The sequence below is a fragment of the Pelodiscus sinensis genome, chromosome 27 (assembly GCF_049634645.1).
Source record: "Pelodiscus sinensis isolate JC-2024 chromosome 27, ASM4963464v1, whole genome shotgun sequence".
In the NCBI taxonomy this organism is placed as follows: Eukaryota; Metazoa; Chordata; order Testudines; family Trionychidae; genus Pelodiscus; species Pelodiscus sinensis.
The window spans coordinates 6,956,246-6,984,171 of NC_134737.1; the positions used below are offsets into that span (position 1 = coordinate 6,956,246).

At 50.2% G+C, this 27,926-nt stretch overlaps 1 protein-coding gene across 3 annotated transcripts in view; it reads right to left on the bottom strand.

Moving 5' to 3' along the window:
* CDK18 (cyclin dependent kinase 18) overlaps positions 1–27,926 on the bottom strand; it is a 115,897-nt gene that overhangs the window by 62,447 nt on the left and 25,524 nt on the right. The window contains exons 1-2 of one of the 3 annotated variants that reach the window (XM_075910461.1): positions 23,189–23,445; positions 1,074–1,219 (exon numbers count right to left, since the gene is read on the bottom strand). Coding sequence is in view for 1 of the 3 variants with exons in the window: in XM_075910459.1 (XP_075766574.1) it covers positions 22,972–23,002 (31 nt within the window). In the remaining 2 variants the exon portion in view is untranslated. The other 2 variants (XM_075910460.1, XM_075910459.1) reach the window with 2 other exon arrangements.

The following is a 27,926-nucleotide window of genomic DNA, read 5'->3' on the forward strand; positions in this document are numbered from 1 at the left end:
GAAGCTGTGAATGGGCGACGAGGGAGGGATCACTTGATGATTCCCTGCTCTGTTCACTCCCTCTGGGGCACCTGGCATTGGCCATGGTCAGAGAGAAATACTGGGCTGGATGGACCACTGGTCTGACCCAGTATGGTCATTGTTATGTTTGTATGAAGGAATAGGACTGGGTGTCAAGGACGTTTAGGTTGGACATTAGAAAAAACTACATGTCAGGGTGGTGAAACACTGGAATAAATTGCCTAGGGAGATTGCAGAATCTCCATCACTGGAGAGATTTAAGAGCAGGTTGGACAGACACCTGTCAGGGATGATCTAGATGGTGCTTGGTCCTGCCGTGAGGGCAGAGGATGGGACTTGATGCCCTCTCCAGGTCCCTTCCAGTTATCATATTCTATGATTCTATGCCTCCGCCACTGACTAACCTATAGCCTTGTGCAAGTCACCTGAGTTCCTCATCTCCTCAGTTTTCCTCTTCTGTAAAATGGTGACCAACAAGATACACCTGCTGGGCAGAGGGACTGTGGGAGCTATTATTTATAAAGTGCTTTGTGATTCTCGGATGCCCGATTTCCTTTGCAAAATGCCTTGACCCCCACAGATATTAAAGTGCTATCATTCCTCCTCCCCCTGTCCTCTCCCCCAGCGTTGGGGCAGTTGCAGTTTCTCATTCCCATGAGATCGGGAAGCCTGATACTTCATGGCCAAGTTCCGCACCCCACCCCCAATCTGCATGGTATGGAAAAGAACATGTTTAGGGCACAACAAATGGGTTTCCCTTTCAATAAACACAGCTATACGTTTTATAAGCACAAATCCTCCCCTCCCCTCCCCTCTCCTCCCCCCCCGAAGCATAAAGGGCTGGTATGCTCTCTGCATCTTCCTTACAGGAATGGAAATATCAGAGCCTTTCCCACAGCATCCAACTTGTCTTGCCTCGCATTGATACAATCCTCCTATAAAAATGCCTGAATCTCTGCCAATCCATGCTCCACAAAACTCTCTCATACCTAGATTTCAAAGCTATTCATCCCTCCTGTGAGACTGCCATGCCAGGTCAGCACTTAGATTACCTGAAACACCATCACCTCGTACACGGCTCTCAGGAAACAGGAGCGGCGGCAGCGGCGGAGAGATGCAATCCAAACGGATATGAGCAAGACTAAAATGCCCTCCAGACTTCAGCTCCAACCCAGGCCTCTTCAGGGCTGATGTGAATCTAAAAACAAGCCCCAAGAACTCAGCCGGATCTTCCTGCAGCAGCACAAGAGAGGCTAATGAAAGAAGACACAGTTCCTGACCTATTTTCCCCCTTCTAGGACAATTTACAGAAGCAATTCTGACTTGGTTTCTGCCTGGAGGACATGAGCTGCGGCAGCACTGCCACTCTTTGGAATCAGGCATTAAAACCCTTTCCCTCGGGGTTCCAAATCTGTTTTATTTAAAGCTCTAGGAGTCATATGACGGCAAGCAAATGAGCAAACCCCACAATTCTGCCTCCTTGCCAAGGACTGAGCTAATCTGGCATTTAACCTTAAGCTAGTTGTGCACCCATCCTGGGTTGGCTCTGGATGTGCGTGTGCCTGCATGCACACGTGTGTTTCGCTTCACGGGGGAGGAAACGCAGGGGCTTGAAGAAATCTGAAAGCGGCCTGGGAATAAAAGTCACAAATCAACCCTTTTTCTCCAAGGATCTCAAAGCACAGCACAAACAACCATCACGTTTGGCAGCCTCCTAGTACCAAAACCAATCACTCTCTAAGCCTTCTCTGCAGATAGCAAGACACATTATTATTTGTTCTGCCTAGAGTCCCCAGTAAGGAACCAGGGCCCTGCTGTTAGACACACAGACAGGTATCATCTGAGGCACAGAGAAGTTAAAGACCGCATTTTTAAAGTCTTGAAGGTGCAGGCAGGTGCTAAGTGGGATTTTCAGAAGCACCTAGAAGCTGAACTCACATTGGTTTCAATAGAAGCGAGGTATATCTGCATCTTTATGAGCCTCAATACTTTTAAAAATCTGGCCCCACGTGACTTGCTGAAAGATGCAGAGCAATACGGAGGCAGAGCTGGGAACAGTATCCAGTTTTGTCAATTCCTTGCTCAGTTGCAGCCCATCCCACCTCCAGGTGTGTGAGTGGGTTGTGTGTGTGTGGGGGGGGGGGGGTAGATATTCCCCCTCCAAAGTAACATAACATTATCCAGGTGCTAACCAAACTCAAAAGGGCATTGTTCAAAACCAGGCAATCCTAGCCATGAAAACCCGCAGCCGAGCGTTTGGAAAGTACCTGTGGGGGAGACGTGTGGAAACGGAGACGCCAGCAGGGAGAAAACAGCAATTCATGGCCAAAAATGTTTCTCTGACAAAGTTGAGGGGAAAGGGAATCGGGGGTGGGGGGCGGGGAGGGAGAGAGAACGAAATCAGAGTCCTCCACTGCCATATGACAGATATTTGAAGTCTGCTCCCAAGAAGCTTTGTCACAGCAGAACCATGAGTCACAGGTGAAGGGTTAGGGAGGCCATCAAGGTACCTCAATAATAGAGGACAGTTGCATTTAGTGCATAGGGAGCCCAGGGTAGGAGGAGGTGGAGGGTTCAGGAATCAGTGTTGGGGGGGAGGGGCCGAGGGCTGTACAGGGATGAGTGCTGGGGGGGGGGGCAAGGGCTCCATTTCAGGAAGGCTGGGGGGTGGCGCTGCAGCCACATATACTGCGTCACTGCTGCTCTTTTTCTTCTTCCTCTGACTGTCAAGGAGTCAGGGGCAAGTTCACAGCCCTGAGAGTCCAGCCCAGCTGGGTGCAGCTGCAACCAAGAGTCCCAGCCAGCTGGAGCCTCTTCTTGCTGGAGCACCGCACTGGGGTGCACCAGCTCACGTTCACCTCTGGTCTCGAGAGAAAAACAGAGACCATAAAGGCGCCCTGTTTCATATCAATAGAGGACAGAGGGCTGAGTACAGTAGCAAAACACAGGACTGTCCTTTATAAGAGAGGATGAATGGCCACCCTATCTGTGGTCCTTCCCGGGGGTGCAAGAGTCACAAGGATAGTGCCATGCAGAGGCAGCCTCCAAAGGAAGGTTGTGAGAGCAGGAAGAGGCCACTTGTCAGCATACGCTTGTCAGTGAAGCCAGCAGAGGCTCACAGGTTTGTGAGGCCATGAGATACCGTTATGCAGAGTTCCCATGTCACTGGCTGGCGAGTGCCAGTGAGGGCGGAAGGCTGGCTTCCTGTTATGGGACCGATGAGGCTCTGAGATTCAATCACATCCCGGAGGGAATCAGAACTGGGATCAGACCCAGCGGCTCCTGCCTCCCAAGACTACGGTTAGTCTTATTATAGGAGCGCTTGGAGATTTAGCGCCCTGTTATTCAAAGTGCTTTTCCTACACACACATATTAAGAGACAGTCTCTGCCCCAAAGCGCTTGCAGTCCGAACAGAAGAGGCAGACAAAAGATAATGCTGTCATCTCCATTCGACAGACAGAGAATCGACGCAGAGAGAGGCATTAAGTGACTTGTCCAAGGTTACACAGAGAGTCTGTGGCAGAGTTGGGAATCAAAGCCAAGACTCCTGACTCCCAGCCTGATGCCTTAACAAGTCCATCTCTGTACAGCCAATCTGCTGCTCAGGTGCTGGAGTACACTTTTCACAGAATGGATTAGCCCACCAAAATAATTGCTGCTGTAACTGAATGTCAATGTTAAGTAAGAGTGGGTCTCTAAGCGGCCTCATCTGAAATCCTGGTGGGATCTTTCAAGTTTTGCTGGTAGAGCTACATTCCAAGATCCATAGCAGGTATTTTGCCCGGCTTGTGCACGCTCCCTTTTGCTGCACCTATGCTGACTGAAAGCAGGAGAGGGGGTGTCCGTGGGTGGCTGGCAATAGGGGAGATGGCTTGTGAGACAGCACGGAACTTATGCCTATTAAAGTCCTGTAAAAACTGGAAGACAACAAAGGAAATAAAATCCTCCTAGGCCACGCGGCAGCTGCCAAGGGTCTGCTGCGATAAGGTGATTGGTTTGGGCTGCACGCTTGGCAGGAGCTCAGACTGTTTACCTTGATGCCAGCGGCTCTTTAAAACACAATTGCTGCAGAACAAACAGCTTTCTCAGATGAACTCTAAGTGTTCCCATTTGCTCTGGGCCAGCCGACATTCCACATGGCCTGGCAGCCTTTGGCAGCGCTCACCTTGGCTCAGGTCACATGCATTATCTGTGCCCACTGTTAGAAACGGGTTCCAAGTCGCTCCTTTCTGGGTCAGTTTCACCTTCCCACTTTCAGAAGTCACCACTCTCCGCAGCACCTGTCCCCATCTACTGCAGGGAGCCAAGTACTCTTGGCTGCCTTTCTGTTGGCCACCAATATTACCAAACTTTCCTCCCCATGCACTCTCTCATGCACAAAGGGTTTTGGCCTTGCAAGGATCCGGGGCTGATCAGCAGTATGAACAGATGCAGTTTTGGCAGCGGGCTCGGGAGTTGAGAAACCAAAGACCAAAAAGTGTAAGAGCCAGGTCCTTGGCCAGGCTACCTCCATCGCTGACTTTCACTGTGCTAGGAGCTAGCCCAGGGTCGCTGGCTTCTGGTGCAAATCTGACCCAGCGCAGTGGTGATTTGGGAGATGCAAGGCAGCCTTTTGTGCAATGAGTTTTGTGGGCTGCAGGCCAATGGACAATACGGATGTAAAATCCCACTGAACTGATTAAAGAGGGCTGTGCGGGAAGTGCCCCCCCCACCCGCTGGATTCCTGTTCTTCTCCCCCCCACAGGGCTGCTGCTGTGACTCCCATCTTCCTTGCCCCCGTGGGGGCTGCTGCGACTGCTCCTGCCAGCTCCCAGCCCACACGGGCTGGGAGACAGCAACCCTGCATGGGGAGGGACGGGGGGGGCGGGCCTGGCGGGGCTGAAGCAGCCCTCTGCCCAAGACTGTTCACGGGTACCAGTTACCCGTTATCTGGTAAGCATCACCCATTAAGAGTGCTGCTTACTGGGTAATGGTTTGACCAGTTACCCATAACCAGTTACCTATTAACATGCCTAGCAAACGAATGCCCAAATTGCCAACAATGTGGCAACCTGCCCTCACCCCAGCACATGCATCTCCAACCCCTCTCTTGGCAAGAACACGCAGCTTCAGTGTTTTCCTTTGCCCATAGAGACCGAATGAACTCGTGAGGCCTAGAAGTGACCCCCGCCTTAACCTTCCGGGTCAGGACTGAGGCATACGGGCAGGGAGGCTTGCCCTGCAGCAGCTGGCCATGCTGTACTGGTTCTATGCTTGGGGCTGTCTTACCCAGCACCTTACCCCTGCTCTGCAATCCTCCTTAAGCGTGGAATGCTGGCTGGAGTGCAACAGCCAGGGAGCCTCAGCCAGCAGCTGCCTGCTGGAATGCGAACGCCTGCTGATTATCTGCCTTCTGTTAGGACCCTGAACAAACGATAACGATGTATCCAGAATAAATCATTCCCCGACGGCCCACTCGGTTAGGGGATCCTGCAACATCATGCCTGGAGGAATAAAGAACCCCCTTCTCCCCGCCATGAAAATGGGGTGCGAGTAGAAAAAGCATGCAGCATGGCTTTACCAATTGGGAACCCTCCCCCAGTCTACAAATAGAATCTCTCTACACTAGGGAGACCCAGTTATAATACAGAGTTTGGTTAAAAATGTTGTCCCACCTTAAAAAGTAGACACAATCCATGTCTCCAGACCAAGCCCTAACTCAGGCTATAGCAGAGTCTTATGATGCTCCACCCACACTAGGGATGTTAAAAAGTGTTTATTCAGGTAAACGTGTAACCGCTGCACTTTTCAGTGCTTACACGTTTACACGAGTAAAGCACTGCTGCCTCCGTATCAGAAAAGTGCCACAAGTGTGACTTCACAAAGGAAACACAACAAAGGCAAGCAAGTGAGAGGAGAAGAGGTTTACTGCCAGACTTTTAAACATATCCTTGTTTTGGTTAACACCTACTAAATCCCAATGGACACTTTGGAGAGAGAATGTCTGCACACTATTTCATTCCAGGAATAAGTGCTCACAAACAACATCTGAGACCCACAAGAAGACTTCCTGCCCCAAAGCACCAAGAAGGCAAAAGACAATTTGGAGGATGTCTTTGTACCTCAAGAAGCAAAAAAGGTAATTTTAAATGTTCCTTTGCAGTAGGGATGTAAATGATTAACTGGTAAGTCTAACCCTAACCCTTACCCTAAGAGGGCAGCTCCAGCCCCATGAGGTCCACCAGAGGCAGGGGCTGCTCAGGCCAGCTGTCAGTGGCAGGCGTGTCCTGTTGCTTCTGGTCCTGCTTCCCCGCTGCAGGTTACATGCTGGCTCCGCAGGAGGCTTTGCTGCAGGCTCTGCAGTTTAAAGCTTTATACTGCAGAGCCCGCAGTGCATGTAACCACTAGGATTTTTAACAGTGACACGTTTACATTTTTAAACGACTTTTTGCACCCCTACTTCGCAGCTCATCCTTTTGCTTCACAAAATCCCTGAAAGACAAGTTCGTGTGTTACAGATGTGACTGGCCCAAATTCACTCAGCAAATCAGAAGGCACAGCCTCCTAACTGGCTTGCTCTCACCACTATGCCACACCCCCTTCGGATGTGAAAGCCACTGAGTCAGCAGGGCACGTGGGAGTTAGCTGCACAAACCACACCATTATCACAGTGCCATTAATTATACAATTAACCATTAATAAGAGGGGATTGGAATGGATTACGTGCTTAAATCAAACACATGTTGCTAATGTTAATTTATGAAATCTCTCCCTTGAGAGACAGATCCTGTTTTCATGGATTTAAAATGACTCCCAGGGATCCCTTTCCCCCAGCCCTTCTGCAGGACAATGAGTCAAAAGGGCTTTGTTTGCAATCTCCTTGCTTCCTGGCAGAATTGCACCTTGGATCTGACTGACAGCAATTCACGACAACATGCAGTTGAAGTCTCTGAAATGTCACAATCGCAGCTCTTTAGAAACCATGCAACAATCCGGATGGTTGACGGTACCAGGAATGCTCATCCTAGCTGTGGAAGTTCTGTCACTGTGCCTGCTGGGGGCCTGGAGATTGACTGGTAAAGCTGGGCTTACCCACAACATTTTGGCACTCGAGGCGGGGAGCTCAAATGACACTCCCATGCCCCCTTTTCTCCTGCCTGCCTGTTATGTCTCGTGTCCTCCTTCCTCCAGCACCGCACTCCACCATCTCATAAGAACATAAGAACGGCCGTACTGGGTCAGACCAAAGGTCCATCTAGCCCAGTAGCCTGTCTACCGACAGTGGCCAGCACTAGGTGCCCCAGAGAGGGTGGACAGAAGACAATGATCAAGCGATTTGTCTCCTGCCATCCCTCTCCAGCCTCTGACAAACAGAGGCCAGGGACACCATTTCTATCCCCTGGCTAATAGCCTTTTATGGACCTAACCTCCATGAAATTATCTAGCTTCTCTTTATACTCTGTCATAGTCCTAGCCTTCACAGCCTCCTCTGGCAAGGAGTTCCACAGGTCGACTATACCCTGTGTGAAGAAGAGCTTTCTTTTACTAGTTTTAAACCCGCTACCCATTAATTTCATTTGGTGTCCTCTAGTTCTTCTCTGTGCATCTAGAGCAGAGAGAATACATATGCACCAGCAGCAGAGACAATTTTCTACACTCTGGGTCCTAGTGGACCCCCCCACACACACACAGTCTGGCACCTGAGGAGGCCGCCTCAGTTCGCTCCATGGTAAGGCCAGCCCTGTGATAAAGGGAAGGGGCATGCTAGAACCAGCAGTGAAACCAAGAGGGCATTCACTGGGTGAGAGTTTTGTGTACGTGGGGAAGTGAAGGCATTATCTGCATGTAACACAGTCTTTTAGAAAAGACCTCAGAGACCAGATTGAAGGGGCCAAAAAGATCACTGAGGATGCAGTACATATATATGTATGCGTGCGCATGTAGCACCGACAGGCAGAGCCGAACCGGGGACCTCTGGAGCTGCATGCAGAAGCCTCTTCCGCTTGAGCTAAAAGCCAGCTGGCTCACAGAAAAGGCTGGAAAGCAAACTCATTCTTCCTCTCTGAAAGCGGTCTAGTGGACCACACCCAGTAGGTGTGCAGGTGACCCACACACACAGCTTAAATGCTTGTCTTAAACCTAGTACAGTACTATGCAAGCCAGCCCAGCCAGCTGTCACTCACCTATGGCCCTCTGAGACCTTTCCAGGGAGCTTCAATTGCCTTCTCTAGCAGAGCAGAGGCTTATGACCTAAGGAATGTCTTCTGAGCTGTAGGCCTCTCTGAACTCAGCTTTAATTGGTTGTGTCTCCGTTTTCCCTCTGGGCTAAAGGACCAGGACTACAGGAACTCCTTTCTGACTGTGTGTTTCAAAAGGCCTGTTGAAAGTCTGCACGGCTGTCATCCTCCCCCTCCGGCATGCCTCACAATAAATAAATACAAATGACCCTTGCTCCTCTTCCCAGAGCAGTCAGTGGAGTCCCTTGGGGATTTCCGCCCCCGACCACATGAGCCGAAAGTTAGGCTTAGCCCCGCAGAATCTTCATACATAAGAACGACCATACTGGGTCAGACCAACGGTCCATCCAGCCCAGTATCCTGTCTGCTGACAGTGGCCAATGCCAAATGCCCCAGAGGGAGGGATCACAACAGTTAATCCTCACATGATCCCTCTCCTGTCCCGCACCTCCAGAGAAACAGAGGCTGGGGACACCATTCCTACCCATCCTCGCTAATAGCCATCGATGGACCTAACTTCCATGAATCTATCTAGCTCAATTTTGAACCCTGTTAAAGTTCTAGCCTTCACTGCATCCTCTGGCAAGGAGTTCCACAGGTTGACTTCCTCTGCACTAGACAGAATTTTACAATCCATCCCATCACCTTCCTAAAAAAGGGGACAGGATTGCGATGGGACGTCATGCGGTATATGCTCTGCGGTGCTGTCTAATGCAGTGATGGCGAACTAGGCTAGTGAGGGGGCCACCCTCCTTATCTCAGAGGGCCACAAGATTGTCGTAATCAAGACGCTCTCCCGGGATAGGGCAGTGTGTATCTAGAATTTATGGTGTGCTGCTGATTGAACTGTAGCAGCACTTTGACTGGATACAGAGGGAGCACGCAGCTCTCTAAATGTTGTGTGCAATCAGCACGCACCTCCCTTCACATGCCCTGGCTTTACATGCGTGTCACTTTAACACCAGGAGGGGGGGAGGGGAAAAAACCTAGGCGGACAGAAACCAGAGGAATCTGGCAACCCTGCATCTGGGCAACAGTAAACAAAATGTCTCATGGGCCACACAAGGCCATAAATTGCCCCTCCCTGGTCTAATGGCTGCGTATGGCCTACACAGCATGGAGTTTATGGTTCCGCTCCAGTTTCTGCGTGGAAACGTATCCAGGCTCAGCAGAGCAAAGAGTCCACAGAAGCTGAGCCACGCTTTCATGGAGAAGGGAGGTCCCTGCAGATCGGTACTATAGGCACTTTGGTAGTGCTGTGGCAATGCATGCCTGTGCTGAACCTGCTTTCCGAGTAACCACAGGCCTTGAATCAAGTAAACACAGGCCAGGGCAATTCATTTACCACCTTCCATGAGTGCTGAACACACTGGAAACTTTTATCGTAAAGACAAACCCAGGGGGCTGCAGAGGAGGCGAGCTCTCTCCTAGATATGGTCGGTAGAGTGCAGAGGTTGGGGAGCCCTGACAGTGCTACACGACACGGCCATTTTGTTGACACCCCCCAGGCAGTACTTGGCATGCGGCCTCAGTCTGCAGTGTGGTCAAACTGGCATCATTCGTGAATGCTAAAATCAAGGTATAAAGAAGTCCAGTCACAAGGCTGATTTGGAGAGCCCTGCACAGATACAAAATGTGTGTCCACATCTGTATCCCCAACAATGAGCGGCGGATAACCGCACTGCCATCCACAAATGCAGATATTAAGCGGATATCTGCAATTTTGTAAGGCTCTAGATACAAAATTTTGTATCTGCATCCACAAAAATGAGCTGCGATATCTGCATTGACATCTGCAGATATAAAACGGAGATCCACTGATTTGCGGGGCTCTACTGATTTGTTACCTGTTTTAAATATCTGGCAGACAACACAGCAGACCAGATACACCTGTGATGGGCAAAATAGAAGCACCTGAATAATGCAGACTGGGTCAAATTTCTTACTCTGCTACATACTTCCAGAGTCACCTTGGGCATGTCACTTAATCTCTCTGTGCTTCGGTTCTCATTTGCAGAATGGAAATAATGCCTTCCTGCCTAGCCTTGTTCTGTCCTATCTATTCCAATTGCAAAACTTTTGGGGGCTGGGATTGTCATTTGCCCACAGCAGAACCCCAGTCTCAGCTGGGTTCTAGATGCCATGTGGTGCTACTGTTATACAAATAACAACCAAGAAGAGAATAGAATACAAAGGCTTTTCACTAACCAATCACAGAGAGAGTCTGCAGAACAGGAATTCATCTACAGAATTGACACCGTTACCCTGGACTTGAACAACGACATTAACTGGCCGGCACATTACAAAGCCAATTTTTCCTGCCTTTATCATCTGCATTTCCACATCAAAAGCTACGTATAGAACACATAGAATCATAGAATCATAGAATAATAGGACTGGAAGGGACCTCAAGAGGTCATCGAGTCCAGCCCCCCGCCCCCAAGGCAGGACCAAGCTCCACCTACACCATCCCTGACAGATGTCTATCTAACCTGTTCTTAAATATCTCCAGAGAGGGAGATTCCACCACCTCCCTTGGCAATTTATTCCAATATTTGACCACCCTGACAGTTAGGAATTTTTTCCTAATGTCCAATCTAAACCTCCCCTGCTGCACTTTAAGCCCATTACTCCTTGTCCTGTCCTCAGAAACCAAGAGGAACAAATTTTCGCCTTCCTCCTTGTGACACCCTTTTAGATATTTGAAAACCGCTATCATGTCCCCCCTTAATCTTCTTTTTTCCAAACTAAACAAGCCCAGTTCATGAAGCCTGGCTTCATAGGTCATGTTCTCTAGACCTTTAATCATTCTTGTCGCTCTTCTCTGTACCCTTTCCAATTTCTCCACATCTTTCTTGAAATGTGGCGCCCAGAACTGGACGCAGTACTCCAGCTGAGGCCTAACTAGTGCAGAGTAGAGCGGCAGAATGACTTCACGAGTTTTGCTTACAACACACCTGTTGATACAACCTAGAATCATATTTGCTTTTTTTGCAACAGCATCACACTGTTGACTCATATTCAACTTGTGGTCCACTATGACCCCTAGATCCCTTTTGGCCTCATTAACATATCCAGCCCTCTTGGCCTCATTAACACGAGTCCTATAATTGACAGGTACTATTTCTGCTCTTAAATATGTATCTTTTGGTTTTTGTCATTTCCACTTCAGTTCATTTGAGGAAGTGGGTTTTGCCTACAAAAGATCATGATTCTATATATTTTAGTTAGTCTCTAAAGTGCCACGGGACTTTTCATTGTTTTTAAAGTTACAACCTAACTTGGCTACCCCTCTTAGAATAGAATAGCTACATCACTGTTGTAAATGGGCATAGTTCCAACAAAGACTCTGATTTACACCACAGAACTATGCTGGTTTGCACCCACTGAGAACTGGGCCCAGCCCCAGACTGCTTATTTAACAACTGTTGCTAAGTGGAGATGCATTCTTTCTTTCTGCAGGACTTGTAATCCTCCCAAAGGCCATTTGTGCTGGGACTAGACAAAAGACACTGTCTGTGCTCAGGGGAGGGCAGATTCCTAAGAGGTCAGGAGCAGGAATTGGCCATTTATGCAATTACCAGATAATGATTCTGAGATAATTACAAGCTGGTTGCTTCTAGGGGATTTCTGAAACAAGAGGAGCAGTAAATGTCTGGGGGTGGGTGGACACTTCCCTTGAAAACACTTTGCTGCGTTTCCTTTGTATGTGATTTTTACCTGCTGGCCCCATGAGGCCAGGAAGGAGTATCCCCCGCATACAGATGGGGAACTGGAAGCACAAGAAGGAGATGCGACTCATCCAAGGTCACAAAGCCAATCAATGGCAGGGCCAGGCGCAAACCCCAGAGTTCTGATTTCAGGTCCTAATCTTATAGCCGTTAGTTTAACAGTCCGATACCATCACCACCTCGTGGCTTAGTGCCCAAAGTCTTCATTACTTTCCCGTTTGGGCCCTTTGTGCCGCCGTCGCCTGGGCCTCCTCACGCTGTGAATGAGTCCTGCCAGAATTATTTATATACTCCAGGAGACCACGGATGGTGCTGGCGAATCGGACACGAAATCCACAATTCCAGCCGTCAGTGTTTGCTGGTGATAGCGCATGTACAAGTCAGGGAGCGGTTCCATTCTGCTCCTTTTGCAGCCTCAGCTGGATGCAAAAGGGCCAGCGCTTTCACCGGTGCATGTCAGCACAGACCCACTGGCTCCAGTTGCAGATCTGGAGCAATACTTTTCACCGCCTTTCCTGTTTAGTTTGGCTTTCTCCCGCTAGGTGGTCACCCTGCATCCATCGGTGGGAAGAGATTCCGACCATCGTGTTTTTCATTAAAGCACTCTGGGCTGGATTTTTGTAAGGTATTCAAGTGCCTGAAGACATAGCCACATTCGGAAAGGCTGAAATCAATGGACGTTAGGTACCTTTTAAAATCTGGCCCCTGTGAGAACTGTTTGGATGAAGAGCAACAGTACTGGCCACACCTCAGTACTATAACGCCGGCCTTAATCAAATGACATTTTCCAACATATACCCGGCTACTGAACAAAACCTGACACACTAGAACAGGGGCGGGCAAAATACAGCCCACGGGCTGGATCTGGCCTGCCAAACTACCAGATTCAGCCTGCCACCATCCCTCTCTTGCATCCATACCCCTTTCCGGACCCTGCACCACAATCTTCTGCCTCAAGTCACAACCCCCTACTCCACCCAAACTCCCTCTCAGACCCCCACGTCCCCTCCTTCATCCCAGTCTCCTACTCCTCAGATCCCTTCCACACCCAACCTCCAGCCCAGACCCTACGCCGCCTCCACTAATATCATGAAAGAGCAGCCCCTTGACTATTATCAAATATTTGGAGTGCCCCCCCTCCATCAAAAATTATTGCCCACCTCTGCACTGCAAGGTACAAAGGCAGGGTTAAGGCCAAAACAACAAGGAGTCCCATTTAAAGTTTATTAGAGTGTTAGAAAATAAATTTTTGTGAGCTACAACTCACTTCCTCAGATGAGGAAGGGGGGCAGATGGGAGTGTGACATTTCTGGAGGAAATATAGCAATGTATCTAGGAATGGCTCATTTAAATGCTGCTAAGATTGTTAGTAGTGTGGAAGTGCACGTCTACACAGCAGGGTAAAGCCGAAACAAGCTACGCAACTTGAGCTATGTCAATTGCGTAGCTTAAGTCAAAATAGCTTAAGTCTACACTGCAGGAAGTCCAAGAAAGAGCATTCTTCCTCTGACTTCCCTTACTCCTTGTAAAATGAGGGTTACAGGATCCAGAGTAAGAAGTTCTCCAGCCTGACATTATTTCAACATTATGTCGAAATAATGGCTTGCTGTGTAGACGCGGACTATGCTTTGGAGGATAACGTCAGTTATTCCAAAATAACACTGCTGTGTAGACATAGCCTTAGAGAGCATAAAGCTTTGGGTAGACACCTGTCTTTTAAAATTATTATTTAATTCTCAATAAATAATACGAATAAACGGGAAGTTGAAATTTCCCCCCGTTTGGCAGAAAGCACGCATTTACAACTGCTTCAAGGCTGCAGGGTTTAAGATCAGCCCAAGAGGTTAATTCTTTTGGATTCAGAATCTGAATTTTAAAAATAACCCAATAATTGGGTCTCATATCTGCTGGGGAAACAGATCAAATTCCTCTCCCAACCCCCCACTTTACTCCAAGCCCCAAAACTAGATGGATGTGGGGGAGTTTAAATGCCAGCTGTTTGTTTCAGACCCCACAGACAAGTCACAACAGCTAGTGAGAGCTGTGACGGAGAGTTCAGGTGCCAGGACTGTGGTAAGGTCACTCATAGGGCTTGACCGTATCACGCGGTCCCATCAATGCATCTGCTCTGAAAACAAGAGACCAACAAGTAGAAGATCAAACCCCTTCGCCCCCGCTTTCCCATTCTGGATCACAAACTTCCCTGTGGCAGCGACAGCAGTTGCCAGAGTCACTCGTAGCAAACAACATACTTGAGATGCTTTGAAGCGAACTATTAATACAATTTAGCCCTGGAAAAACGAGAACCAGCCCCAGGCAGCAATTTACAGACCCCAGGCTCCGTGGGTCTCAGTTTGAGAATCTTCCTAAACGAGTTGTAGGAGCTGTAGCCTCAAGGTTTCTTTTCAAAAGAAGAGCATGGGAATCCGGTAAGGCTAAGGGCTGGTCAACACTTTCTTAAGTCAATGGAACTTATGCTGCTCTGGGGTGTGAAAACAACATTCCCCTGCCCCCCTGTGCAGGGCAGGTGGCAGACTTAGCCAGGCCCTTGGCAATGTGGGGAGGGAGGCTGGCTCTGGGGCTCCAGAAAGGGCGTGGCCTCTGGCAGAAAGGGCGGAGTTGGGGGCTAGCCTCCCTCAGCCAGCCCTTCATTACAGCCTGGCACACACTGCCCGGGGCTCCGGTGGTGATTTAAAGAGCCCGGGGCAGCAGGCTCGCCCTATGCAACGTAAGTCACATTGACTTAAAGTACTTTCTGCACCATGCTATGGCATTGGGAGACTCTCTCCTGCCGATGTAACTTCTGCCTCTCTCCGAGGCAAAGTAATTACAGGCAGCACTCATCCATCGGCACGAGGGATGTTACATTTCATTTAATCAACAAATCGACGGATTTTCCATTGACTAGTTGGATAAGCCGGGGAGCCGCAGTGGCTCTTAATACATTTAAAAAGCAGAGGCACAGCGTCTGGGACTGGGCGCAAGCCGGGAATCAGCTGATTCTTGGCTCGTGCCCAGTCCCTGCTACCCCCCTGCCTCCCATTGAGATGGTGCTGGGGGGAATTGGCTTTTAAGCTGGCTCTCCCCAGCACCGGCTCCTGCTCCCTCCCACTTGCTGTCTCTAACAGAGGAAGCAAGGATGGGGTGGAAGGCGACTGGTTGAGGGACTAGTCGACTATCCAATAAGCTTTCGCTTATCGGATAGTCAACGAGCCGCTTACATCCCTAATCAGCACAGTGGTGCTTCATCAAAGCAGCTGAGTCAATGCTGTGTAGACAAACCCTAAGTTACCTCTCAGGGCGAGAGAGCGAGAGCGAAAGAGAAAGAGAGAATCTGACGCTCAGGGTGGCTGATGACCTTAACAATACACATATCATGGCAGACACCGAATCGTAATCGAAACAAATAAATCTCAGAGCATTCTTGCCCCAGGGAGAGGAAAAAGAGAAAGAGAACCCTATGCATCTGATGCCAGTTATATCACTTAATGCATCTTGGGAAGGTGCTCAGAGACCACAAGGATGGGCGTGGGATCAACACTAGAACAGCAGGATAGAATAGAACATGAGCTGAGCCCAATCTTGCAGAAATAGATTAAATTCCTCCCAGATGTCCGTGGACTGAAAATGCTCTCGACCCTCATCTGATTTAAATTCCCTATTAGCACGTTTCAATAGCGAAGCCAGATGCTGAATATTCGATGTGGTGGCTGGGGAAACATTTACCGGGCAGGAGAGAATGTTATAATGGGAACTTGTTTGATGGTGAACCTCTCCAAGTCTGGCCTTAACCCTTCCAGAGAGAATTCCCCCTTGGACTACTCCATCTATGCTATGCCCTGGCACCCCAGCTAAGCACATGGCACAATGTAGTTCATTGGCATCGGCTAGGTACCTACTCTCTAGCCAAAGGCATCCAAACAGGATACATGCTGCATCAACTGGGTCGTCTGATTTTTAAAGGCATTTAAGCACCTAACGCCCACTGACCTCAATAGGAGTTAAGCATTTGCATTCCTTGACAAACGTAGCCCTAATTCCTATTGTCTCCTAAAAAAAAAAAAAAAAATTCCAGCACTAAGCAATGTCTGAAAAGTATCACTGCCACCTCTCCCATAGGTTCCACCACCCTAGTGCTGTCGTTAGCTATACAGATTGAACCTCTCTAGTCTGGCATGCTCTGGTCTGGCAACCTCCATGGTCCGGCATGATCGTAGTTAGCCGGATGTTCACTTATCATGAGTGTGGCCAATTTTCCCACTCTCCCATAAAGTTTGTTTACAGCCACCAGCCCTGGCTCTGTGTTCTGTGCTTTAATTTACCCCTAAACGTCTTCTAAGAGCCCAGCAAGCAGTGGAAGTTCTAGTGATGCTGCTAGACCATACTGACCTCCCGTGGTTCGGTAACTTCTCTGGTCCCGCATCCCAAAGTTGCTGGACTAGAGAGGTTCAACCTGTACAAAGGATGTTGCTGCTGGTAACAGAAGCAGCATCTTCTGTTTCCTAAGAGAGCCCGCTGCCCTGAAGCTAAAAAGCTGCAGGATTAAGGTGACATTAACGCAACCAGCTTTTTTTTTTTTACCAGATAATTTCATTGACTGATTGTACTCTCACCCCAGCCTGCTCTTCTAAAAGCAGGAAAACAAGAAACAGATATGTGTCCCATTGGGAGCAGGGAGCCAGGACTCCTAGGGTATGTCTACACTACATGGCTCCGTCGACTGAGCCATGTAGATTTGTTTATTGGGCATAGGAAAATGAAGCAGCGATTTAAATAATCACCGCTTCGTTTAAATTTAAATGGTTGCAGCTCTGTGCTGATCAGCTGTTTGTCGGCTCAGCACGCTAGTCTGGACGCTCTGCGGTCGACCTCCCCGGTAAACCTCATCCCACGAGGCATAGGTCAGCATGCACAAGGGAGTGTTTAGCTGCTCTGTACCTCAGTCTACCCCTCTGTAAAAAGGGATAATAATATCTATCTCCAGGGTGTTGTGAGAGTTAATGTTTAGAAGGAACTCTGAGCTAATCAGAACACACTAATTATTACTAATTATGTATCTCCATTAGCACAGCCATCCTTTCCTAGGTGGTTTATGTAGCATCTCTGCCCTCACCCTCCACATGCATTTTTTAAAGTTAATATCACCTCACCCTATTTGCTTTCTTCTTCGTGCATTGACAGCTGGTACCTCTGCACTGGCAATCCCGTGAGTTCCTGAAATGCTGTGCAGAGCTGGCAAGAGGTGCATGCTGACAGTACCTAAAAAGCAGCGTTTTTAAAATCTTGCTATTAATAGTACACTGATGCCTACATGCCCCAATCAAGATCACGGCCCCATTAGGCAAGGCACTACACACACACACTCAGTAAGCATCTGTTCCTACTTCAAAGAGCTCATTAACAAATTAGGCAAGACAGACTTTGAGCAGTGAAGTGACAGGCCCAAGGTCTCTTAACTGGTCAGTGGCAGAACCTAGACTAGAGACCAGATCTCCTGGTTCTCAGCTCAGTGCATGATCCACCTCTGCAGGCTGACTCCTGTTTCCTGCTGTTCTAGTGTGGGGATTTCTCTCCCCATCCAACTGCTTCCAGAAAATCAAGATCTGAAGCATGGGACATCCCCCTATAAGCATACCTGGAAAGGCAGGGCAGATTCAGGACCCAAATTACTTGTCTGCAGCTACTATTAAACCTTCTCTGGCAATGCGATTGCTCCTCAAGCCACTTCGATTGTGCTGTGATAACAGGACACTTGCAGTTGGCATTCAGAGCATGACTGCTATATTGATCCTTCCTCTCTACCAACCATAACCCCCATTATCTAATCTAACCAATCCAGTCTAAAGGGTTCTTCTCTAGTGCCTCTCCCCTAATCCCTAGAGCCCAGCACATGCCTTCCCCCGCACTTACCTTACAATTTGTTTTCTGCCACCCTACATACTGGTTTCCCTACACAAACACGTACAGCAGGTCTGCACTTACAATGCTGCAGGTGCACCACTGTAGCACTTCAGTTACTCCACCTCCACAAAAGGCAGTGGCTACATTGATGGGAAAAGCCCTCCCATCAACACAGTGCTGTCTACACCGGGGCGGGGGGCGGGGGACAGAGGGGGGAAGGTGGGAGTTAAGTCAGCATAGCTGCATTTCAGAGGCATGGATTGTTCACTGCTTTGCAATTATACTGATCTAAACTCACAATGTAGCCCTATCTTTGGTTCATTGCAAGCTGGGGTGAGAATCCCCCTTCACTAGCACGCTGCGGACTGGCTGTCTATGTGGTTCAGAACAGGCTTTGCTCTAGTCCTCTTTCAAACAGGAGTAGATTAAAGGCCATTATCAAGTGTTTAGCGTGTGCCAGCAGGGTCAGCACTGAGTCAGGGCATGGCAAGCTAGTGCAGAGCAGCCTCTCAACCCAGTTTGCTGCCAACTAATTGCTCACGTAGACACCCTCACAGAATCATAGAACCGGAAGGGACCTCCAGAGGTTATCGAGTCTGGTCCCCTGCCCTCATGGCAGGACCAGGCACCATCAGATCATCCCTGACAGGTGTCTGTATAACCTGCTCTTAAGCATCTCCAGTGATGGAGATTCCACATCCTCCCTCGGCAATTTATTCCAGTGTTTAACCACCCTGACAGTGAGGAAGCTTTTCCTAATGTCCTGCCTAAACCTCCCTTGATGTAGTTTAAGCCCATTGCTTCTTGTCCTAACATCAGAGGCCAAGGAGAACAATTTTCCTCCCCCCTCTTCCCTGTGACACCCTTTTAGATACCTGAAAACTTATGTCCCCTCTCAGTCTTCTCCTTTCCAAACTAAACAAGCCCAATTATTTCAGTCTTCCCTCATAGCTCATGTTTTCTAGACCTTTAACCATTTTTGCTGCTCTTCTCTGGACCCTCTCCAATTTCTCTACCTCTTTCTTGAAATGTGGTGCCCAGAACGGGACGCAATACTCCAATTGAGGCCTAATCAACCCAGAGCAGAGCGGAAGAATGACTTTGCTCATCTGAAAGCAGGCGACCCATGTCTTGGTCCCAAACTTCTCCTTGCCTTAGCCCAGCTGACTCAGGGTGCCCTATAAATAGCCCACGCAAGATGCACAGGTGCAAAGAGAGCAGGTGGCAACGTGACGTAGCCACTGCTGGAGAGTTGTTTTATTTTTTTCCTCATTATCGTGCCGCATAATCGATTTTGCAAGTAAAACACCGGCTGCCCTCTGGAGACGTTGGAGGTTGGCATGGAGACCAGGAAATGGGTACTTAACAGGAATGCCACACAGAGCTGGAGGTGAAGTCATGTGACAGTTCCAGACGAGGGCAGTTACTGTCTCTTGCCCGGACTCGCTAGGGCTATTATATTGCCCACCACCACGTCGCCCCTCTAGGCCAGCGATAGGCAAGCAAGACTAGTGAGGGGCCCTCCTTCGTCTCAGTGGGCTTCATGACCAGTGGGGAGAAACCTGCAGCCCATGACTCATTGGGTTCCAACTGTGGCCTGTACACCTCCTTTCTGCCCCCTTCCTCCGTGTCCTTCTCACACACTGGGGCACTAGAGTCCTGCACTCACCTTCTCCTCCCCCTCACTCCCAGCACCGGTTCACAGCTGTTCCAGCTCAGGGAGGGAGGAGCAGGGACAGAGGGCGAATTGGAAGATTCATGATGTTCCGAAAATGCTGGGAGGTGGTGGAGGAAGGGCCTCCAGTGCCCGAGGGGCATGTTGTGGGGGGCAGACAGGCAGGCTGCCTGCCACTGCAAAGCTACACGCTTCAAAACTCCGACGTGACTCGTGCTGTCTGGACTGCTGGTGCCCACCCTGAGACTTTAAAGGTGTTTGACCTTCAGGAAGTGCTCTGAGAATGAGTTTTCTAACCTGGTGTCTCCCACTCTTCTAGGTGCTGAGGGGTGCCCATGTCCATAGCATCTGAGCATCACACAATCCTTCCAAGGGACTTCTCCTTGCTACAGGGAGGCAGGGAACGGCTGCCATTCCCACTCTGCAGAAGGGCAGCTGACAGCGACAGGCTCAGGGGTGTACTCTGGCTCACATGGGAAGCCTGCCATAGAGCAGGGACTTAAACCCACGTCCAACCACAGGACTGTCTCTCCTCTGAAGGAAAGGTGCTGCCAAAAAACACGAGCCACATTTTTGGAAGATGTGGCCCATTTTGCACGGTGCCCATGGGCCAGAACTTTCAAGAGAGCTCTGCTGCCTTGCAGGTACCTCCATAGGAGAGGTTTTCAGGAGATCTCATGCACTGAGTGCTGTGTTCTTTTGAAAATATCTGCATCCTTGGGTGCGGCAGGGTGCCGGGCACCCTTGAAAACCCAGCTTTTGCGTAGGTGCAGAGTTTTTTAGATAATTTTCCCCTGGCTGTGGTGGCTGAGCTGAAACAAGCTAGGAAACGCAGAAGATAGCAGACTCCTGGCCTCAAACTGGGGCCAGAAAATTGACAAGACTGGATTGCACAAAAGGAGAGAGCGTGCGCAAGAGACCACAGCAGTAAGGAGGCATCAGTGTGGATTTGCCCTACAGTGGAAAGCTCAGTTGCTTTTCACAGCAGTCTGAAAGTAATTTTCACTCCAGCTTCTGTTCCAGCAACGGCGGCAGGCCAATGGCGTGAGGGGCTAAACAACTGGGTAGCAGAGGAGCAGCTTCGACTGCAGGCAAAATGCGCCCTTAAAAGGAACCTTGATTAGAAATGAAAAAGCGTGACCAGGATGCTGTATTTGGTAAGAGTCCAAATACAGAGTCTGCAGAGCTAGCTGCCTGCAGGATTGCAATCTAGGCCTTTACCTCTACATCCACCAACAGGTGGGGTTTTGTTTTCTGTTTCTTTTCCAGACAGCAGCTGTGAGTTAGCCAGGAAGGGATAAAGACACACAATGAATCCCCCACCTGGATGCCACTTGCTGAAAAAAGCCAAGTGACCTCCAGATTTAGACACTTATTAAACATTAGAAATGCAGCTTGGATGCAAATCCAGGCCATGTCTGTTTGGGCTGACTTTTGGGGTGGGGGAAGGAGGAGGAGCTGATGCATCAATAACTCAGAGCAAAACTCATCCCGGAAGGCATTTCAGAACCTCCACATGGCTGGAGGATAGAACGGGGCCCGGAGTCAGGCATCCAGGGTTCTAGCTCTACCAGTTCCACTTTGCCTCCATATTTCCATTTCCCTATCTGTGAAATGGTAACCTTCCTGCAAGGGAGGCTGTGAAGATGCATACAGCACAGCACCAGGGGCGTTCAAATGATTATGTGAACCCAAGAGATTTTCTTAGACAACCTGGCTCATGTTGCAGGTGCGGAATGAAGCCAGGAAAGTGTGTCCGGGTTTGTAATGAATGATCCGCTGGTCTCCAGAAGGACTAAGTAGGGACTGAAGGACTCAGAAGTGGGTACAGCCCAAAAGTTTGAATGCAAACATGTCTGGGGAGTGATTGGAGTCCAGTCAGTGTCATGTGCACACAGGTGCTCTGCACGTGATACACAGAGAGTGGAAGATGGCCTGGGATTCAGGGTACTGGGGTTTGGTTCTCAGCTCTGCCACTGACTCCCCGAGTGACCCTGGGCAAGTCATCTTGTCTCTGCTCCCCCTTCTGAAAAATAGAGCTAACAATTCTTCTTTTGTCTACCTAGATAGTAAACAACTTCAGGCAAGGAGTCTCTCACACTGTGTATATGAGCCTGACATAATGGGGTCACATCTCAGAGAGAGTCTACCTATCACCACAATAAATACATCCGGCATACATTAGCCACATTTAAAAGAGCCAATTCAGAAGCCAGGGTGCACAGCTACTGCATTGTCACTCACTGTGTCTGATCACACGACGCAATTACTATGCACACCATCCAGTGAAACCTGTTGTAAGCATCCATTCCAGGGACTAACAAAAAGTGGCTAGTTAGCGAAAGTGGCCTTCCCCAAAAACACAACACTGAACACACTCCTCCGTGCTGCCAGACCACATTCAGGTCTTCACCGAGATGCTGTCAGGGAAGGGGAAATCAGCCAGAGAGACGCAAGGTCACATTTTCACTGATGGGAAAACTGAGGCACAGAGGATAAGTGAGTTGACACAGGTCCCATGGGAAATCTATTGCACACTCAGCCTGTGGTTTGTTTTTCCACTCTGCCCAAACTGTGTTGCCACCGAAAATGCCCACAGGGTTGCCGGCAGCAACCTGGGCTCCATCCACATATACCACCCCTCAACTTCAACAAAGCCCACTGCTGTTAACCCTTTGCCTGCTGCCTGTGCAGCATGCCAACCGCGCTCTCCCCTCCACACACATTCGCTGCGCTGGCACAGGGTGCAAACAAGCCATGCCAGAGCCGAGGCAGGAGGCTGACGTTTCGTCCCTTTCAGAGTGAATGCCCCCACGGTGCCAATCCCGCTGCAGCTCTTGTTCTGGCTGGGCTTCATCCGCAGAAGAGCCAGCTTGTTGCAGCGTTGCTGGTGCCAATTCTAGTCCTGGCATGGTGGGGATTTGGGTTGCAGGCATGAACCGCCGTAACTTCTCCCCACCCGTGGCTGGGCAGGAGAGCTGAAGGAAGCCACGTATGGGGGGAGTTCCCCCACGTACCTGAGAATGTGACAGAGTGACAGCGAGATGCAACAGACACTGGCAGCCACCAAAAGTGCAGCACTGTGGGGAAGGTGCCCGCCCGGGGGGGTGACCCCTGCCTGAGCACGTGAACGGATGTCCCACCATGTGCCATCTAACAGCAGCCTCACAAAGTTTCATACTGGAGGCAACAGATTTTCCATTCCTCTCCCAGGCTGCAGGCTTTCTTCAAAGATAAGACAATATCATGCCCTGCTAGCAAACGCCTTAGGGTATTGGAGAAAGAGTTGCAGGGGATGGGAGGGGGGGAGAAGAGACGCAACAAAATGCCTCCCACCAAAACACAAACAGGAATCTCTTCTATCAAGGAGACCAGAATATGCTTCATTTGGCATACGGCTGATCTGCCTCAATGCCTGGCACATACCTCTGTCCACCTGACCCCCAATTACTGTCATGCCCTCTCCCACAAAGGACCCGTGCCATGAAGAGATCCGCAGTCCCCAGCGGGGAAGCCGTGCTGGGAAGCCAGAGGGATACAAAAGGAGAACGGCTCCTTTAAAAGCAAACCCCACTCGGTCGTACCTTTGCTCTGTTTACATTGCAATGCTGGTGAAATGTAGCCAGGAAGAACCAGTACTTACACTGCCGGAGAAGGGAGACTCACTCTTTTCCTTCCTTCCTTTCTTTCCAATCAAGGCCACTTTCTGCTTCCCCCAAATCTCTCCCGTCTCCGATCTCTCCCCCGCCGTAGCTGGGCTGATCTGCCTGGTGCACTTCACTCCCAGAAAGGGCAAGGAAAGATTCCTCCCCGCAGCAACCTGAGGCTGGGGCTGCAAAGGGAGGAGGAGAGAGAGAGAGTGAGTGAAATCCTCCCATAAAGCTGGAGTATTTCATGTGTGACACTGGCTCCACCCCAAAGCTGACAACCCTGCCGGGCAACTGCCAATCCCAGGGGGTAGCGAGCCCTGCCTGGCTTCCGCTCGGATGTTCTTTCACCAGCTGTTCCAGGCTTACAAGGCTAGGGGTGCAACGCACTGCTTCAGGATGGCTCACTTGGAAAACACATCCAGTTTCTTCTCCCACCCATCCAAACACACTCAGTTTGTCTTCACTGCCAACTTAACTCGGGCTCTTACTAGGGGGATACCTGCACCCAAAACTCTCTTCCCCTGGGCTAAGGGGGGTGTCACTGGTTAGGCCTCCCGGAGGGGTTCTTCCGCCTCCGGGTCAGTGTGCAGCCACTCCACCCCACTGCAGGGGGGCTGGGTAGATCCCTGAGCACTCGCTCAGCACATGGGGCTCTCCACCCCACAAACTGCCCTGCACCTACTCCAGGAGGTGAAGGCGGCCTTGCCGCAGCCCGCTCTCGATTTCCTGCAGTGGTCCCTGTGTGAGGGCACGCCCTGCCCCTCCCTTCCTGCAAACCCTCCGTCTATTGTTCCGCAGTCCGGCCCACCCCCCGGCCTTCCCATCCCTAGACCCCCAGCTGGCTGCAAGATCTGCAACCGGTTTGCTCCCAAACCGCACCAAGAGAACATCTGTACATGCTTGTGCTCCACACACAACCTTTCCTCACCCTCGTGTTCCGCCCCGACAACAAGAGACAGGGGCGGATATAGGGCAGGGCGAGTGGGGCGAGTGAGACGGTACTGTTTAAGGGTGGAGAACCCCAATGGGCCGCGGGATTAAGGTGGAACATACGCTGGCCCATTGGGGACACCAGTTGGCGGCTCCTTCACAGAGCCGTGAGCACGGGCGTGTACTTGGCGCAGTTCACCCCCATCCTGGACACCTGCCCTTTCTGCGGCGTGAGGGAAAACCTGGCGCACGCCTACCTGGAATGCGCCAGGTTGCAGCCCCTGTTCCGGCTCCTCCAGAACTTCTTATTGAGGTTCTAGCTGCACTTTTCCCCACACCTCATCATTTATGCGCACCCTATCCATGGTCCCACAGTCACGAGACTTCCTCGTCAACCTCCTCCTGGCACTGGCGAAAACCATTGTATACTATACCAGGAGGAGGATGCGAGACGAGGGGGTGCTCTGCGACTGTGGGGCCTATTTCCGTTCCTCCCTAGTGTCACGTATCCGGGCGGAGTTCCTCTGGGCAGCGTCCAATGGCTCCATTGACAGCTTTGAGGAGCAGTGGGCGCTGTCTGGGGTTCTTTTCTCTGTGTCCCCGTCTGGTTGCCTTGTTTTAAACTTGTGACCCCCACATCTTGATCCTGTTTTGTCATCATTTGTCCCCCAACATTAGTTGAACCCTGGGGCTACGTCTAGACTGCATGCCTCTGTCGACAGAGGGATGCAAATCAAGCATGTCGAAATTGCTAATGAAGCCGGGATTTAAATATCCCACGCCTCATTAGCATAAACATGGCCACCGCTATTTTCTTCGAAATGGAGTTTTTTTAAAAAAAAACAGAAGTCTAGACGTGGATCTGTGGAAAATAAAGCCTTTTTCGACAAATCCAGTATTCTTCAAAAAACAGAGGTTTACAGAGAGGAGTAGTCTAGACACACCCTGGGTCTAGTCATCCTTCCCACAAGGATGACCCTAATCAGCCTTGCAAGCAGCATCACGATCGTTCCAAGCAGCAAAATCCAGCCATGGATTCCCCACCCCTGTGTGCCCCAAAGTTTATGGATCCGAAGCCTGATGCAGCCCGTGGCAGACACAGCAGCTGGCTTTGGTCTGCCCCAGGCCAATAGGACAGATTCAGCGGAATGATGCTGATTTACACCAGCTGAGGATCTGGCCCACTGCAGGGAGGTAACATCCCATTTAACTGGTTAAACAAAGGGGAGGGAGGGCAGGCAGGGGGTTTGCTCCAGCCTGGCTGTCCCAGCCAGAGCAGCCCCTGTCTATGGCGAGCTCCCCGTGAGGCTGGAACAGTCCCATGCCCATGGCAGATGCGAAGCTTCAGTCTCCACCGCTAGTCCACTGGTGCCAAAGTTCAGAGTTCCAGTCACTCAGAGGGCCAGGGAGTCTGCTGCAAAATTCTGTCCAAATCCTGACTCTGAGCCTTCTGACACCAGAGTCTGGGTCATGCTTGACTTTCCCTGACCTGCAGAATTCCTCCAGCATAGCCTGGGAACCCCAGCAAGCATAGCTGGCATTTTGCTGTCCCCCACCGAAGTTCTTGGCAGAGAGGCATTTCTTTGGAGGGTGGAGGGGCTTCACTCAAGTATTCCCAGCTGCCTTCGGTGGCACAAATCAGGGAAGCCTTGGGGGCTACTCTCAGCGGCTGCTGATGCAGCAGGAAATGAATTGGACCCTAATAAAGCCACTTTTGCCCACCTCACTACTCTGATCTCAGCACCAAGTTCCTTGTAGGATTAATCTGATGCCCAGCATGAAAAACGCCAACCACCAAGCAACCTGATATTGAAAATATAAGGCTGGGCCACTGGTTGTCCAGATCTTTTAGGTTTCTGCTTACCAGCCTAATCAGTTTCCATTCGGTTCTGCGTTTGCAGCATGATCATCTTTGCCAATAACTACTTGCTGTGTTATATTTAGCCAAATATATTCAGCTTCCTGAAAATAGACACCCATGAAAATAAATCAGGCTTCCTTAAGGTATCAACATCATCTGTCTGTGACTAATTAACTTCTCACATAAGTTGCTGTACCATTCCCACCCCTTCCCCAACAGTGTCTGGCTGTCACTACAATGTCAATAAGTAGTGTAATGTTGGGTGAAAACTGCAGTGGTAACTGAGGGGATTTAGGAACAATAACGTGGCTATAGGAGATAGGAGGACTGGAATAAGATGGGGATGCTAATAACACACCTGTGCGTGGCAAGACACAGTGACCTTGGAAAAAGGGCATGGAGGACCAGCCAGAAGATGATGGTCTCCATGCCCTCACTTTGCCTTTTCCCCCCATTCTCCTGTTTCATGCTGGAGAAAGTCCTGGGAGATTTTCCTGTCTGGGTGCATGTAGGTTGACCAAGGCTGTCTGTGTTTTGCTGGAGGCGACCCTAGAGAACGGATGACATCACAAGAGTGTGACGTCTGAGCCACTGAAAGAAGAGACTTTTAGTCAGGCTGTTTTTGCTCGCTCATCATAACACCATTATGACTCTACGTCCCAAACAAGACTTGGGAGGGACAGGACCTTTTTGAAAGATTCAGCATCCTTACCACTGTAACTGAGAAACCTCCCACTGCAAACCCAGTCTGCCTGGGTTTAAGGCAGCAAACTAGAACATGGGTGACATAAGGGCGAGCCCACCTCTGCCACAGACTACTTCGGTGACCTTGGGAAAGTCACTCAGTCTCTCTGTGCCTCAGTCTCCCATCTGCCAAAAGGAGATCATAATCCTTTCTTGGCCTATCTTGTCTAAGATGATAAATCCTTTGGGCAGAGACCAGCCCTGAACGTGTTCACCTGCAATGCCTTGCACGATGGAGCCTGGGGGAATGACTTCAATAGAACAGCAATTCTTGCTGCTCATGCCACACTCAATCCATGACACCAAACAGAACTTCAGTTTCTGGTGCTGTCAGCCTGGCACCTTAAAATCACGTAGAATCAGAAAGCAGACTAGAATCCAAGGCAGAACATATCCATTTAGGGACTGTAAGCCCAGCGCTGAAGGCACAAAGAGAACTCACTGGACCTGCGTGCAACAGCAAAGATTTTCACAAGCAATATCTGAGCATGGATGTAAGCTCAGTGCCCGTGTCACATCGGCTGCCTCTGGGCCCATAATATTCCTCAGAAAAATAAATCACACTAATCCCCAGGCTAAGGAAGGAATAGTTCTAATCCCAGTGGGAACGAGACAGGGAGCGGAGAAGCCAAGAACTCTGCTGGCACAGCCAGAAGACAGAAAGATTTCCTAGTGCTCGCTGTTCAGAGACATGCTGGGAGTAGGGATGTTAGTGAGTAGACAACTGGAGTATCGACTACTTGCTTTCCCGTCCACCTTAAAGCCAGGTCCTCCCTGCACCATCTCTGCAGTGGGGGGGGGTGGGGAGGCTGCTGCGAAGGAGCCCATCTGTGAGGGTCCCAGGGGAACTGAGCCCTCCCATGGACAGGGGCTACCGCCGCCAAGAAGCCCCTGTTTGCGGCAACCCAGGCTGGCTGCATGCAGGCACTGCTTCGACAGCAGCCACTGGCTGTGGCCAGCCCTAGCCGCTGCGAACAGAGGCTGCTGGACTCAGCTTGAGCCAGGACTGAGCAGTCCCGGCTCACATTGATCTGGGACGTGGTGCCTCTACATTTTAAATGTAGCAAGAGCCCGGCAGCTCCTACTAAGTTAAAATGCAAAGCCACAGCACGGGTAGCTCCCGGAGCCAGCACAAGTCAGGACTGCTCAGTCCCAGTTTGTGCCGGCTCCTGGGGCTACACCTGCTGAGGCGCTGC